Source organism: Nematolebias whitei, chromosome 17 (genome assembly GCF_014905685.2).
Source record: "Nematolebias whitei isolate Nwh7 chromosome 17, NemWhi1, whole genome shotgun sequence".
Taxonomy (NCBI): domain Eukaryota; kingdom Metazoa; phylum Chordata; class Actinopteri; order Cyprinodontiformes; family Rivulidae; genus Nematolebias; species Nematolebias whitei.
This window is the reverse complement of record NC_056514.1, coordinates 9372024-9386706: the sequence shown is the minus strand read 5'-3', so window position 1 is coordinate 9386706 and position 14683 is coordinate 9372024. Positions and strand designations below refer to the sequence as shown.

At 41.5% G+C, this 14683-nt stretch overlaps 1 protein-coding gene across 1 annotated transcript in view; it reads right to left on the bottom strand.

Annotated features, from left to right (window-relative positions):
* The window catches only part of vps35l (VPS35 endosomal protein sorting factor like), an 83079-nt gene that overhangs the window by 49451 nt on the left and 18945 nt on the right, over positions 1–14683 (bottom strand). The window contains exons 3-7 of the mRNA XM_037690749.1: positions 11267–11443; positions 11046–11165; positions 10797–10821; positions 8471–8544; positions 8120–8248 (exon numbers count right to left, since the gene is read on the bottom strand). Of these exons, the coding sequence (XP_037546677.1) occupies positions 8120–8248; positions 8471–8544; positions 10797–10821; positions 11046–11165; positions 11267–11443 (525 nt within the window). The remainder of the gene's footprint in view (positions 1–8119; positions 8249–8470; positions 8545–10796; positions 10822–11045; positions 11166–11266; positions 11444–14683) is intronic.

The following is a 14683-nucleotide window of genomic DNA, read 5'->3' as shown; positions in this document are numbered from 1 at the left end:
ATATATATATATATATATATATATATATATATATATATATATATAATTTTTTTATGACCAGCTCTGCTGGTCTCACACGATCCTCTCCTTCGGAGACAGGACGGGCAGGCTCATCTTCCCAGCTCCGAGCTCAGCTGGTGACTCGCAGAGGCCGTTCCAAGACCCCAGCCGCGCGTAATCATGAAGGCCCGACACGCGCGGACAGAGACAGGCGGACAGAGACGGGTCTGCGACGAACGGTGGAAGCGATTTTAAAAAACATTTTACGTGTAAAAAAAAAAATATCATTTTTAAATCGCTTCAGCAATTTTTTAAAACATTTTTTATATAAAAACAAAATATTTTATTTAAAAATCGCTTCCAGCGTCCGTCCCAGACTGTCCAGTCCGCCTGACTGCTGGGCGGGATCGGGATTCAGCCTTCATGATTACGTGCGGCTGGGGTCTGGCAACGGCCATCTGCGAGTCCCCATCTCCAGCTTCGCAGTGACCTGCGGCGCTCTGAGCACACAAGGCTGGTATCCGGAACCCAAGCCTCCGAGTCGGCACATCGAAGGATCTTCTGCGGTGACCAGCTGAACTTGGAGCTGGGGAGATGACGTCCTGCCCGGCCTGGTGCTCCGAGGCTCCGAGTACACCAGCAGAGCTCCATCCAGCTTTCTCTGAATTATGTTGTCAGCCACCAAGCACAAAAAATGCCAGCACATCAGCATTAGACCAAGATGTTGTCAGTATTGTTTTTAAAATCTTTAAAATAAGTCCAGCCGCTGCTCCAGTCCGAGAAATTGCAAATTGCGGATTATTGTTTTGAAAAGTTTCTGAAGGATCCAGTGACTCCGCCCCTGACTCCGCCCCCGACCAATCAGTGACCGACAGTGTTCTGACGTCACGTTTTAGTACCTCTTCGTTCGGGTTAGAACCACAGAGCCAAGGGTACTGAAAATAGTAACCGGTGCTAAGTACTGGTACTAATGGAAAAGCCTCAGAACTGGGCCAAGTAGGGTCCAGTCGGCCCGTACCGGTACTAATGGAAAAGGGGCATTAGACTCACGGACAAGAGGGATGTCAAATGAAATGGGTTTGTGGTCAGAAAAAGCAGCATCCCCAATTTCTAAATTATAATGGATGGATGGAAAAACAGATAGACCATATGCTAAAACTAAATCAAGTATATGGCCCTGCTGATGAGTGGGGTCCAAAATATTCAGCAGAAAGTTCAAAGACTGGATAAAATCTAAAAACTCCTTAGCCAAAGGCTTTTCGGGGCAGAAGACATGGATATTAAAAACCTGCACAATTAAAACCCGGTCATATCATATCTGAGGAATATTCCTGTTAAAAGTAAGAGAGATCAAGTACTTGGGGTCCACTGTCCAGGAAAATAGAGTGTGTAGTAAAGAGGTGAAAAAGAGATTCCAGGACAGATGGAGTGGATGAGAAAAGTTTCAGGAGCAACTGGCAGCAAGCTATGTTGTATGGTGTGGAGACAGAGACATGGACAAAAAGACAAGAGACAGAACTGGAAGTGGCAGAAATGAAGATGTTCAGGTTCTCCCTAGGAGTGACAAGGATGGATAAGATTAGGAATGAGGTCATCAACAGGCTGAACAACTGGGAGATAAAGTTAGAGAGGCCAGACTGAGATGATTTGGACATGTCCAGAAGAGGGACAGTGGGTATATTGGTAGAAGGATTTAGAAATCCAGCTGCCAAGAAAAAGACAAAGAGGAGATATATGGATGCAGTTAGAGAGGACATGGAGATCGTTGGAGTGAGGACAGAGGATGCAGAGGACAGAGCGAGATGGAGGAGGATGACTCGCGGTGGTGACCCCTGAAGAGGGAAAAGCAGAAAGAAGAAGAATAAGTTTGTAGTTGTCAGAGTCTGTACTTTGTCTGTTTTCTTTGTGTTCTTCTTGTCTTTATTTATTTTTCTGTTCTGTCATCATTTGTCCTCTTGTCTGTAATTTTTGTGCTTATCCTTCTCTTGGTTCCTTTTTTTTTTTTTTTTCGCTTTCTAGTGTTTTGTCTCCATCATGTGGTCTGTCTAAGTTACTACTCCCTCATTAAGTTCCAGGTTTCTTCACCTGTTGTCCTCCCAGCTGTTTGTCATTTGCCTTGTCAGTGTTGGTGTATTTAAGTCAGTATTCAGTTGTCTGGTATCTGGTCATTTCCTCATGAAGACTTCTGCCTCTTGACATGATTCAACCTTTTTTGTTGTTATATACCTGGATGACTGAGAAAACAAACTTTGTACTTCTGCCTCTTGTTTCATGCCCTTCACTTCGTGCTGGTTTTTGTCTCCCCTCTTGACCTCTTATTATTCATGTAAGTTTTTGCTGCCACGTCAGCGCTTTTGTTTATTTTTTCATTAAATGCTTTTCTTTACTCTTAACCTGAGTTGTTTGAGTCCTCCCTGCATTTTTGGGTTCAAAACAATACCAGATCCTTACAGTAGTTTTCAATATAATTGTTTTCCTGGACTGGAATGATAGCTTTCTTGTGATGTCAGAGCTGCTGGGGAAATGCCCACTGAAGGGATAAAAACTGCTGCATTCCCTCCCAAGCTAGACATTCTCCAAGTAAGTCTTCAAGTGTAACTTAACCAACATGCTGGATAGTGGCTGTGCTATCAGATGCAGAAATTGATGTGGAGAAAAGCCAGGTGTGTCCTTTTATAGAAATTCATTCAAAAAAGATAATTCAAAGAAACGAGGATTGTGGATTTGTGTCAATAAACATGCTTTTACCAAGGAGGGTAAACAAAGGCAGCCATCAAAGTGCACTCGTCTTTGTAGTAATCATTTCATCAAAGGTAAGATAACGTATACTTTGTGGTAGTGTACTCATGTATTTAGTTATACCATTTTGTTGCTAAAACTTTATGTGCATAAGAATAATATACGACTTAAAAAAGTGAGAATTGAGGCAGTCATGCCTGGTGACATTACGTGGATACTAAAGCTTAAGCTAGCTAGCTACTGGTACAGGTCCTTCTCAAAAAAACTAGCATATTGTGATAAAGGTCATTATTTTCCATAATGTAATGATAAAAATGAAACTTTCATATATTTCAGATTCATTGCACACCAACTGAAATATTTCAGGTCTTTAATTGTTTTAATACTGATGATTATGTCATACAGCTCATGAAAACCCAAAATGCCTGTCCCAAAAAATTAGCATATTTCATCCCACCAATGAAAGACAAGTGTTTTTAATACAAAAAACGCCAACCTTCAAATAATCATGTTCATTTATGCATGCAATACTTGGCCGGGAATCCTTTTGCATGAATGACTGCTTCAATGCGGCGAGGCATGGAGGCAATCAGCCTGTGGCACTGCTGAGGTGTTATTGAGGCCCAGGATGCTTGGATAGCGGCCTTAAGCTCATCCAGAGTGTTGGGTCTTGCGTCTCTCAACTTTCTCTTCACAATATCCCACAGGTTCTCTATGGGGTTCAGGTCAGGAGAGTTGGCAGGCCAATTGAGCACAGTAATACCATGGTCAGTAAACCATTTACCAGTGGTTTTGGCACTGTGAGCAGGTGCCAGGTCGTGCTGAAAAATGAAATCTTCATCTCCATAAAGCTTTTCAGCAGATGGAAGCATGAAGTGCTCCAAAATCTCCTGATAGCTAGCTGCATTGACCCTGCCCTTGATAAAACACAGTGGACCAACACCAGCAGCTGACATGACACCCCAGTGACTGTGGAAACTTGACACTGGACCTCAAGCAAAGTGAATTATGTGTCTCCTCTCTTCCTCCAGACTCTGGGACCTTGATTTCGAAAGGAAATGCAAAATTTACTGTAATCAGAGAAAATAACTTTGGACCACTCAGCAGCAGTCCCAGGCGAGATGCTTCTGAGTCTCTTATTAAAGAGTGGCTTGACCTGGGGAATGCGGCAACTGTAGCCCATTTCCTGCACACGCCTGTGCACGGTGGCTCTGGATGTTTCTACTCCAGACTCAGTCCACTGCTTCTGCAGGTCCCCCAAGGTCTGGAATCGGCCCTTCTCCACATTCCTCCTCAGGGTTCGGTCACCTCTTCTCGTTGTGCTGCGTTTTCTGCCACACTTTTCCCTTCCCACAGACTTCCCACTGAGGTGCCTTGATACAGCACTCTGGGAACTGCGTATTCGTTTAGCAATTTCTTTCTGTGTCTTACCCTCTTACAGGCCTCTTAACTGTTCAATGATCTTGGGCCTTCTTTGTCACACCTTCCTCTTTATGATGTGACAAATATTCTCTATAGGTGAAAAAACAGGACTGCAGTCTGGCCGTTTCGGTACCCGGATCCTTCTCCTACGTAGCCATGATGTTGTGATTGCTGCAGAATGTGGTCTGGCATTATCATGTTGAAAAATGCAGGGTCTTCCCTGAAAGAGATGACGTCTAGATGGGAGCATGTGTTGTTCTAGAACCTGAACATAGTTCTCTGCATTAATGGTGCCTTTCCAGACATGCAAGCTGCCCATGCCACAAGCGCTCATGCATCCCCATACCATCAGTGATGCAGGCTTCTGAACGGAGCGTTGATAACAACTTGGGCTATCCTTGTCCTCTCTGGTCCGGATGACATGGTGTCCCAGTGTTCCATAAAGAACTTCAAATCTTGACTCATCTGACCACAGAACAGTCTTCCATTTTGCCACACTCCATTTTAAATGACCCCTGGCCCAGTGCAAACGTCTGAGCTTGTGGAGCTTGCTTAGAAATGGCTTCCTCTTTGCACTGTAGAGTTTCAGCTGGCAACGGCGGATGGCACGGCAGATTGTGTTCACTGACAATGCTTTCTGGAAGTATTCCTGAGCCCATTCTGTTATTTCCTTGACAGTGGCATTCCTGTTTGAGGTGCAGTGATGTTTAAGGGCCCGGAGATCACGAGCATCCAGTAGAGTTTTACGTCCTTGACCCTTACGCACAGCGATTGTTCCAGATTCTCTGAATCTTTTGATGATGTTATGCACGGTTGATGATGATAACCTAATTCTTTGCTATTTTACGCTGGGTAACACCATTCTGGTATTGCTGCACTATCTTTCTGCGCAACAATGGTGGAATTGGTGATCCTCTTACCATCTTGGCTTCTGAGAGACACTGACACTCTGAGAAGCTCTTTTTATACCCAATCATGTTGTCAATTGACCTAATTAGTGTTAATTGGTCTTCCAGCTGTTTGTTATATGCTCAATTTCCTTTTTCCAGCCACTTATTGCTACTTGTCCCAATTTTTTTGGGATTTGTTGACACTGTGAAATTTTGAATCAACATATTTTTCCTTTAAAATGTTACATTTACTTAGATTAAACTTTTGATCTGTCATCTATGTTATATTACGAATAAAATATTGACATTTGCCATCTCCACATCATTGCATTCAGTTTTTATTCACAATTTGTTTAGTGTCCCAACTTTTTTGGAATCCGGTTTGTATATGTATATATATATATCTCAATATGTGTGTATGAGTGCAAGTTTATCGCGTCTATCGCTTCACTTTTGCCACATTCATTAAGGCGGCAATGCTGACATACGATTCAGTACTCAATAAGGCATCTATGTATATATGTGTGTGGCAGTACAGACATGCTAGCTAAAAAGCTACTCCATTTCCCTCATGCTGATACTCCCCCTGAAACTGTTGGTACAATCAGCGTGCAACACAGATGTGCCCCCCACCCCCACCCCCACCCCTGACATAAAAGGGATGAGCGCCTTGTCAGGACAAATAATCTAGGGAAAACACTGAAGAAATGTAAGTGTTAGGAAGAGTTACAATTTGAAGAAGAGAGGTAGATCTTTTTTTTCATTTCTTTTTCGAGACGGCATAGAGTGACAGATTCAGGCTATTGGAGGGAGCATCTTGGATCTTGGTCCACCACAATCATTTAAGAAAACTATACTTTAAAACAATATAAAAACTCGAAAGCATGGTTTTCTCAAATGGTTGAGATAATTAGTTTGCAAATCTATATATAGCAGCAGCCATCTTGGATTTTGATGTAGCAACCCAATTTTCAATAATGACCTGTTACATTTAGAAGCAGCCACATGCCAAAATAGAAGCCGTCTGTGGCTGAGTGTTTAGAGCAGTCATCCTCCAATGCAAGAGTTGGGGGTTTGATTCCACCAGCAGTCACACGTCGAAGTGTTCCTGGGCAAGACACTGAACCCCTCATTGCCTCTGATGTGTGTCCAATCGGTGTATGAATGTGACAAAGCACTGATTAGTCTCTTTAGAATGATTTGTTCAATAATCTTTGTAGAGATCTAGTAGAGTGCTGTATGAATGGGTAAATGAGGACACAGATTGTAGTGTAAAGAGCTTTGAGTATCTTGATAAGATAGAAAGGCGCTATATAAGTACAGTCCATTTGCCATTTACCTCCCTTTTTTTCCCCAAGTTATCACGCTCGCAACACGCACAGATAGGGCTGGGTACCTTTCTAAAAAAATCTGTATCGGTACCGGTGTCGGTACCTTCACTTCAGTGTCGGTTCCTGGACGGTTCTTTTTTCGGTACCAATTTTGTAATTACTATTAATTCTAACAAGAATAAAATTACGTTACACATTACAATACAAATTGTGAGTTTTATTTTTTAACTTTGGTATTTCTATTCCAAGCAGTTTTCTTACATAAAAACAAACAAATAATTTCCATGTCAAAAGACCAGTTTCAAACCAGTGACAGGTCAGTGTCTAATGTTCACTGCTACACACTGAGGATCTTTTCACTTCACAGTTTTTCTTCAGAAACAACATGTCTTCTTTCTCTGGACACAAACAAGCCCACTCCTGGCTGATGGTGTCTCCAGCAGTAGAACATGTTCACTCTGAGGCTGTAGATGATACTTGTTGCACACACAGATACCTGGTTGTCAGTTTGATAGCACTGACATATTGTCCCTCACATTCCACCAGCAGGTCACTGGATTCACTGAGGTTACGGTTGATGGCAGACATCTGCACCTTTGTGTCTCTGCCTGAATCTTCTCTGTGGTTCTCTGGGGTTTAGGGCTCTGACCATCTCCCTAATTGACATAAGTACAAAACATCAACAATAACATGGTTGTGTTATTATTACCCAAAAAACATTATCTAGGCTGAGAGATAAAAGTTTAACTGGTCAACAAAATCCTTTACAGTTTACTTACCTCCACCGTGCAGCTCCACTGTAGAAAAAGCAGCAAACTTTTAACAACAAAGTCTGACTGTCCTGTGCCCCCCTCCCCCCGCTTTTCTTTTGTCCTCCTCACATCAGGGTCAGAACCTCCTGTGAGGAGAACATGAACATAAACAGTGCAGTGAACATTAGTGAACTGTTTAAGCAGCTGACTGGATAGATGTTTGACAAGCTAAGATTTATGTTACTGTCAATCTTTAGTTAGCTTCTGAGTTTAGCTAGCTACGTAGATAAAATAAATTTACAAACTAATATCTTAAAGTTAGCGTTACATGGATCATAATTTATTTCACCGCGATATACGTGTTAAGCTGCAGTTACGCTAACAAACGTAAACTCACCAGCTGAAGCACACAGAGCCGTCCTCGGAGTTCTTTGATGAAGAGTCCAGTTGAGGAGATAATGAATTAGGATGTTCAGGCTCTCACAGGCTGACTAATGCTGAGAGGAGGAGGGGGAGGAGGAGGGGGAGGCTAATTAACTCTTCTCGCAGAAAAACACGGAGAAACTTTTGGCAGCACGTGTTGTCGAAGCTGTTCGACAACACACGCTGCACACGTGAACCCATCTGTGGGCGTCACCTGCACCATAGACATAATTATACATAGATTAGGTACGGCAGCTCTATACAGCTCTGGGTGTAATCTGGGTGTAGTCTGTTTGTCATATGTCTGGTGTTTTACCAGCCTGCATGCTGAATTCACGTGACACGTTACAGCCAATACTGAAACTTGACACCGAAAGAAGAGTGACATTTCAATACATACACCGACAGGTGCAGTTCGGTCGGTGCCATAAAAGAACCTCGGTTCGGTACTCAGCCCTACGCACAGATGGACAAATAGAGGGTATTTCTAATTTCTCATTATAGCTCTACGACAGGGGACCAAAAAAGTACACATTGAGTTATCCTAGCTTTTGGGTTTTACCTGGATGACTATTTTCAGGGCCTTGACCTTCTGATCAGAGGCCCAGGCCTCCTTCAGTGACTGGTTGAGCTCCTCGATGCGGTTGGCGTAATCCTGCTGGGAGAGGTTCAGCAGCTCTCTCTGGGAACCCTGAGCGCACACATACAACCAGGTCCAAAGAAGAAGCTTCCTTAAAAAATAAACGCTTCTTCTTTAAGCAAATAAAACTGATAGTAAAAATATAAAAAATGCAGCAAAGTCAGCTGACAAATAGAATCTGGACAAAACTTTCAGTGAACGAGTCATTTGGAGCTAAACTGTGAAAGCAACATGGCTCAGCATCGATTCAGACCTGTGAACAGACCAACCTACCTCCTCCAGATCGTCCAGCTCCTCCAGGCGAGTGCGAACTTTCTCAGAAACAGATCCTGGATTAGGAGCTTTTCCTGGTAATGACACCAATCATTTATTAACTATCAGACAAAACAGGAAAACTTTTACTCAAATGACTTCATAAAGAAGGAGTGGACAAGACGGTGTGATAAAAAACAACTACTGTACTTCCAGGTCTACAAGCCGGTCTATAAGCTCTTATATACAATGCTATGGCTAATTTGTGTTTTTTTTTTTTTTGACGGGCTAACGAGCTTCCTGCCACCAAAAGCATTTAGCCCAGTCACACCCTGGCGCTCACATAGCTGCCCAGTCTATGGGGTGGGTTGTCGTGACTCACACAAAGAGTGTGAACCCCCACAGGTCTTCATGACAATTACCTAATTCACTCATGGTTACTCTACAAAACACAAACTAGGCTAGAAGGTGGATGACTGCCAATCATGTGGCCTCAGGGAAGAATTATGGGTAAAATTTATGTTCATTGTTAATCATTTCAGTTAGCTGTTTATCATTGATCTTTTAGTGATTAGTTTGTTCTTGTTAGTTTATGTGTTCATTATGTGTTAGTTTGTGTTAGACCAGTCAGTAGAAGTAAGTACTGGTAAGCATGAGTGAAGGAGGTACCATATTTTTCGCTGTATAAGTCACACCTTTTTGCATAAATTTGCAAGTCCTGTGACTTATACACTGAAGCAACTAATTCACCCCCCCACCCCCCACCCCCCCCCCACACACACACATTTATAACCCAATGTTTGGCTGAGATCTGATGATTTCATTCATACTGACATGAAAAATAGAGGGCGCTCCACCAATATGGCAAGCCAAGTGTCTCATTAATAGGTAAAAGTGGCTATTAATGAGACACTTGGCTTGACATACCAAGCCACCTTCATCTCGCTCCATAACTCCTGGAGCAAACCAGACAAATCAACTTCATTTTGCCGCGCCGCCCAGTCGAAATGCAACTGATTTTACTATTAAAGTGCATTTATTAAGGAAAGGGTCAACTGAAACACCTTTGCTATAATTCTGAGCAAACAAATAATTGTTTTTAAATATTAATCTTGTTAAATTCTTGTTAAAAGTCCTCCCATGCATGCTCCCGCGGCCACCATTTGGCAGCCAGTCGATTTTTGACACAACACCGGCCCACATTTCCGGGTTGTCAGCGGTGACGAATAATATATGTGAAGTTTACAGCGAAGCAACTTATTTGTTTTTTTCCAATTTATTAGAAATATTTGGACTGATGCGACTTACACGGTGGTGCGACGTGTACGGAGGCAAGTACGGTAGTTGCCATGAAGACCTGTGGGGTTCACTCTGTCTGTGGGTGTTGACCAGTAAGATAAAGTGTGTAATACTCCATCTGGTGGTTGATTCTTGATCTACAAGAGCTGCACATCTCTCAGCAGCTGTACTGCCACTCGTTATAACGTGAAAACCCACGGCTTATATGGTGCCCTGAGATAACTTCTGTTATGATTTGGCACTATATAAATAAACTGAATTGTATTTAATTTTTTTTTTCATCCATCCATCCATTATCTTCTGCTTGTTCCGAAGTTGGGTCGCGGGGGCAGCAGCTTGAGCAGGGAGGCCCAGACATCTCTCTTTTTAAAAAAAAATAAATTCAATGTGTGCAGCTTATGCTCAGGTGCACTCTAGTCGGGAAATTACGGTAGATCTTAAAGATGTTAAGTCATGCTTTCAATTATGAACATGATTTTTTTTTTCAGTCTTATTCTGTATAAGTTGAACTTTGAACTACTGTAATTCTTGTTAAGGGTGAACTTGCACAATACATATACAATGGTGTACACAGAGTTTATGTTATTTAATTGAAAATCTCTTATTCATAAAGCATTTGTTTTATAAAACATAATTTTGTTTTACATTAATCCGAAGTTAGAATGTAATCATGGCATCATTGACAGCCTGCACAAGAATGACACAACACTGATGCACTTAGGTATTTGGCTTTGTGTCAGCATTAGGCAGTTAGCTAACGGCTAAAAGCATAGACTAAACAATATAAACAAACAGTCTATGGTTAAAAGCATTCACATGCAGTCCTGCAGCACAACAGAGAGCGACTGATGTCCTCTGGTGGTGTCAGCAGGGACGGAGGTGTCATATGTTGCCACGGCATTATCTAAATATGAACACCCATGGCTTATATGTACAAATTTATTTTTATTTTTATTTAGTGTGCGCGGCTTATACTCAGGTGTGCTTTATAGTCTGGAAATTAAGGCACTTCGAATTTGTTATGCTGAAGAGAAATAAATAATCATACCTTGGTCAGAGCCCATAAAAAGATTCTGAAAAGAAGAAAAAATTATGATATTAAGTTTTGTTTAGGCAACATTTTAAGAACACATGCATTTAACCCGATCAGCTCATTTCTGTCATTCTTCTGCTGCTTTAATTATGAGTTAGGAACCAAGGCGGTTTTCTGTGTTCATGAAAATCTCTCAGAGGGTTGAGAACTCATTGTGAGAATCCTGCAGGGACTCTGCTAACAGAACACTTCAAGTGGACTCACAATGGAGAGTTTTTCAGTTGTGGTGAACCTGGCCAGGATTTCTCCTCGCTTTGATGACCACGGCTCAAAATCAGAACCCACCGCCTCCTCTTGCTTCTCTCTTTTCTTCTTGCTAAGGTCCTGAAAGAACAAGATTTATTTTCACTGTGAGCTTGAATAAAAGGTTTTATTTCCTTCTGACACAGAAGCTCCCTAATATAACAACTGCAGGGTTGACTGACCCCTGTGTAGCTGATGTTGGACATGGCGGAAGTTTCTGTGGCTGCAGCAAACATAGACAGGGGGTCGGTTCCATCCAGCATGGAGCTGAGGGGGTCTGAGGGAGCAGAGGAAGAAGAGGACGAAGACGAGGAGGTGCTGCCTTTGCGGGTTCCACGTTGAGTCTTTGTATCTGTAACCTTAAGGGAAAAAGCAAAGCTCAAACCCAACTAGACAAATCACATTTTCTTTGAATACTACAACGTAAATGATGAGTCTTGAATGACTGCTGAAATCTGCTGGAGGAACTGGAAGTGAGATGGTTAAGAGAAGCAGAGAGTGGTGGAGGCTGCACAGAAGATGTTGGAGTCAGCCTCCCCACCATCACAGACATCTACACCTCCAGATGTAGGAAGAGGCACCTGCATCATGAAGGACCCACTCACCCAGCACACACACTTTTTGCCCCGCTCCCCTCAGGCAGGAGGTTGAGGAGCATTAAGTGCAGAACCACTAGACTGAGGAACAGCTTCTACCCTGAGGCTGTTAGACTCATGAATCTCTAACCAGGATTATCACTGTAATGCCACTTTGATTGTTGATATGTCCTGCTGATTATCCATGCTGCTAATTTCATGCAGCTGATTATTTCACACTGCTGTACTCATTCATTTGTACTCATCCACCCACAAAGACTCATGTTCGTGCTGCTGTTGTTCGGTGTATTGTTTTGCACCATTAGTGACGTGTGTCTTAGTTCTTTTAGCGTGCCATTTGGTGTTCATTTAGTTTATATCTTAGATCCTTATTTACTGTTTCTTTTTATAGTTTATATTTTTGTTGTCATTGGCTGTGACTGGGAATCTGTGTACACAATTTTGTTCCACTTCAAGTACCACATGTGATGCGAATGACAATAAAGAACCTTGAACCCTTTCTAAAACCTAAACAGCTAAAAGCCAAATGCAGCCAAATGGTAGCTTGAACATAAAAAGTAAAACAAGACAAAAGCAGCAAAAGTACAGGTTTTTAATGATGATGAAACATTGGATGCCAAGGACTACTGTGCTGTACTTTACTTAGACTTGTTCAAAGCATTTAGCACTTAATCAAGTTAAGTCCGTTTTATTGTCATTCGAATCACATGTGGTACATGAGGTGGAACGAAATTATGTACTCAATCGATCGCGATCTCCGTATTAGTTCTGTTCTAGACTGAGTGCAGCAGACTCTTTATAGAAACCCCTGCTATAGTTTGAAAATGTCCCCATAGAACCTAACTGATAATTGTGGAATATTTCCACATATATTTTTGTGTCATTGTGCACAGTAATTTTAACAGGAGGAGATGTTCCTGTCATAATCTTCATTATTGACCTTGATCGTGAAGAACAGCTGAGTCATCATTGTCAACAAAGTATGCACCCACCACTACCTGGAATATTTATTTTCAATGTGCACATGCCAAGCAACTAAATGGACAAGGTTAAGCTATTGATGAGGAAAAACAGACTTTTTATCTTCATCTGTTTTGTGCTTCATGGAAATGTGGCCATGTCAGAAGGTGCCTGATTCTGCCCTACAGCTGGTGGGCTTCCAGCTCAGAGTGGACTGGGTCATGGAGCTGTCCGGCAAAGTGAAAGGAGGCGGCACCTGTTGTTACAGCAATAATGGCTATTGTTCTGGTTTGATTCTGTAACACTCTGACCCTGAATCGTTTGCCATAAGCCTCTTTACTCCCATTGTGAGCTCACTGTGTTCATGTTCAGACTTCTGTAATGAGATCTTGTGATCAGTTGTTTCAGGACAACTTCACTGTGTGAGATCATGAGAACATCACTGAGCACTTTCTGTGATGTGATGAGCTCTGAATCCTGACTGAAACTCCTCACATTATTTTGTCCAAATATTCACACAATTAATTTGCAAAATTTTCACAATAGTGTGAATATATATGAAGCATTCACACTGTGATCCATTTTTCTTTTGTACGTTTTTTTTTACGCGATTCTCATCCTGCAGTTTTCAGCTATTTCAACAAATCATAAATCAAAACATTCAGCTTGTTCAGAACACTCCTGCTATGACTTTTGGTTTTGATGCAACTTCAGCTTGTTGAAATATTTAGCCTTTTCTGGCATTTTTTTCCCCTCAGAAAACAAATTGAGTTCATTTTACATCCTTCAAATCTTTAGATCTGTTTACAACCTTTTACTGCTCCTTTCACATTTTGTTCTGCTTCAGCTTCTTTCAGCTTCCTTCTGTAAATTTTAACTGTTTTTTAGCTACTTTCAGCTAATTTCAGCTGTTTTTTCAGCTGTTTTGTGCTCCTTTCAGATTCTTTCTGCCAACTACATTTTTCTGCTTCTTCTAACTTGTTTCTGCTAATTTAATTTCAACGTTTTTCAGACTAATTAAAAATGTGCTCTCTCCACTTCATTCTGGTAATTTAATATTCTTTCTGCTTTATTAGCCACTTTTCAGCAGTTCTTTTCTTTTGGTAATTTCTGCCTTTTTTCAGATAATTTCCACTTTTTTGTGCTAACTTCTGCTTCTTTCAGTCTAATTAGGAAAGCATGTTTTTTCTACTTTCTTCTGCTAATTTATGCTTGTTCTACCTTTTCAGCTACATTTTTATGAGTTTTTAGCTAATTTCAGCTGTTTTCAGATAAATTCATCCATCCATCCATCCATTATCTTTTACCCGTTTCTTCCATTTTGGGTCATGGGAGTCGCCGGTGCCCATGTCCAGCAATCACTATGGGATTTACCTGTCTAAATAAAGATTGATTGACTATGCGTGGGGCGGGGTACTCCCTGGACAGGTCTCCAGTCCATCACAGAGACACATAGAGACAAACGAGACAAACAACCACACAACTCTCTCACTCACACCTAGGGACAATTTAGAGTTACCAATCAGCCTAACATGCATGTTGTTGGTCTGTGGGAGGAAACCGGAGTACTCGGAGAAAACCCACGCATGAACGAAGAGAACATGCAAACTCCACCCAGAAAGGCTCCTGGACCAGGACTTGAACCAGGGACCTGCTCAGATAAATTCAAGTTTTTCTATGTACTTTCTGCTACTTTTAGCCTAATTAACTTTGTTCTGATAAATTTAGCTTGTTATGTTTTCAGCTTTTTCTGCTATTTCAACTACTATTTAGCTGTTTTGTGCCAAATTTATGTAGTAAACACGTGGGTACGTGCCACTAGTTGTAGTATGACAATATATCCCCGTTTATATGCATACTATATTCACGAGTTCTTCATCTTTCTGACTGTGTAATGCCGTGCATTGAATTTAACAGAAATGCGAACGAGAGACGTTATTATCTTTGACCCATCAAAATGAATGGAGTCATTTATTTTCAGAATCAAAGTTTAACATCAAACATTTACATTAATTTGGCAAAATATGAAAATAATAACAGACA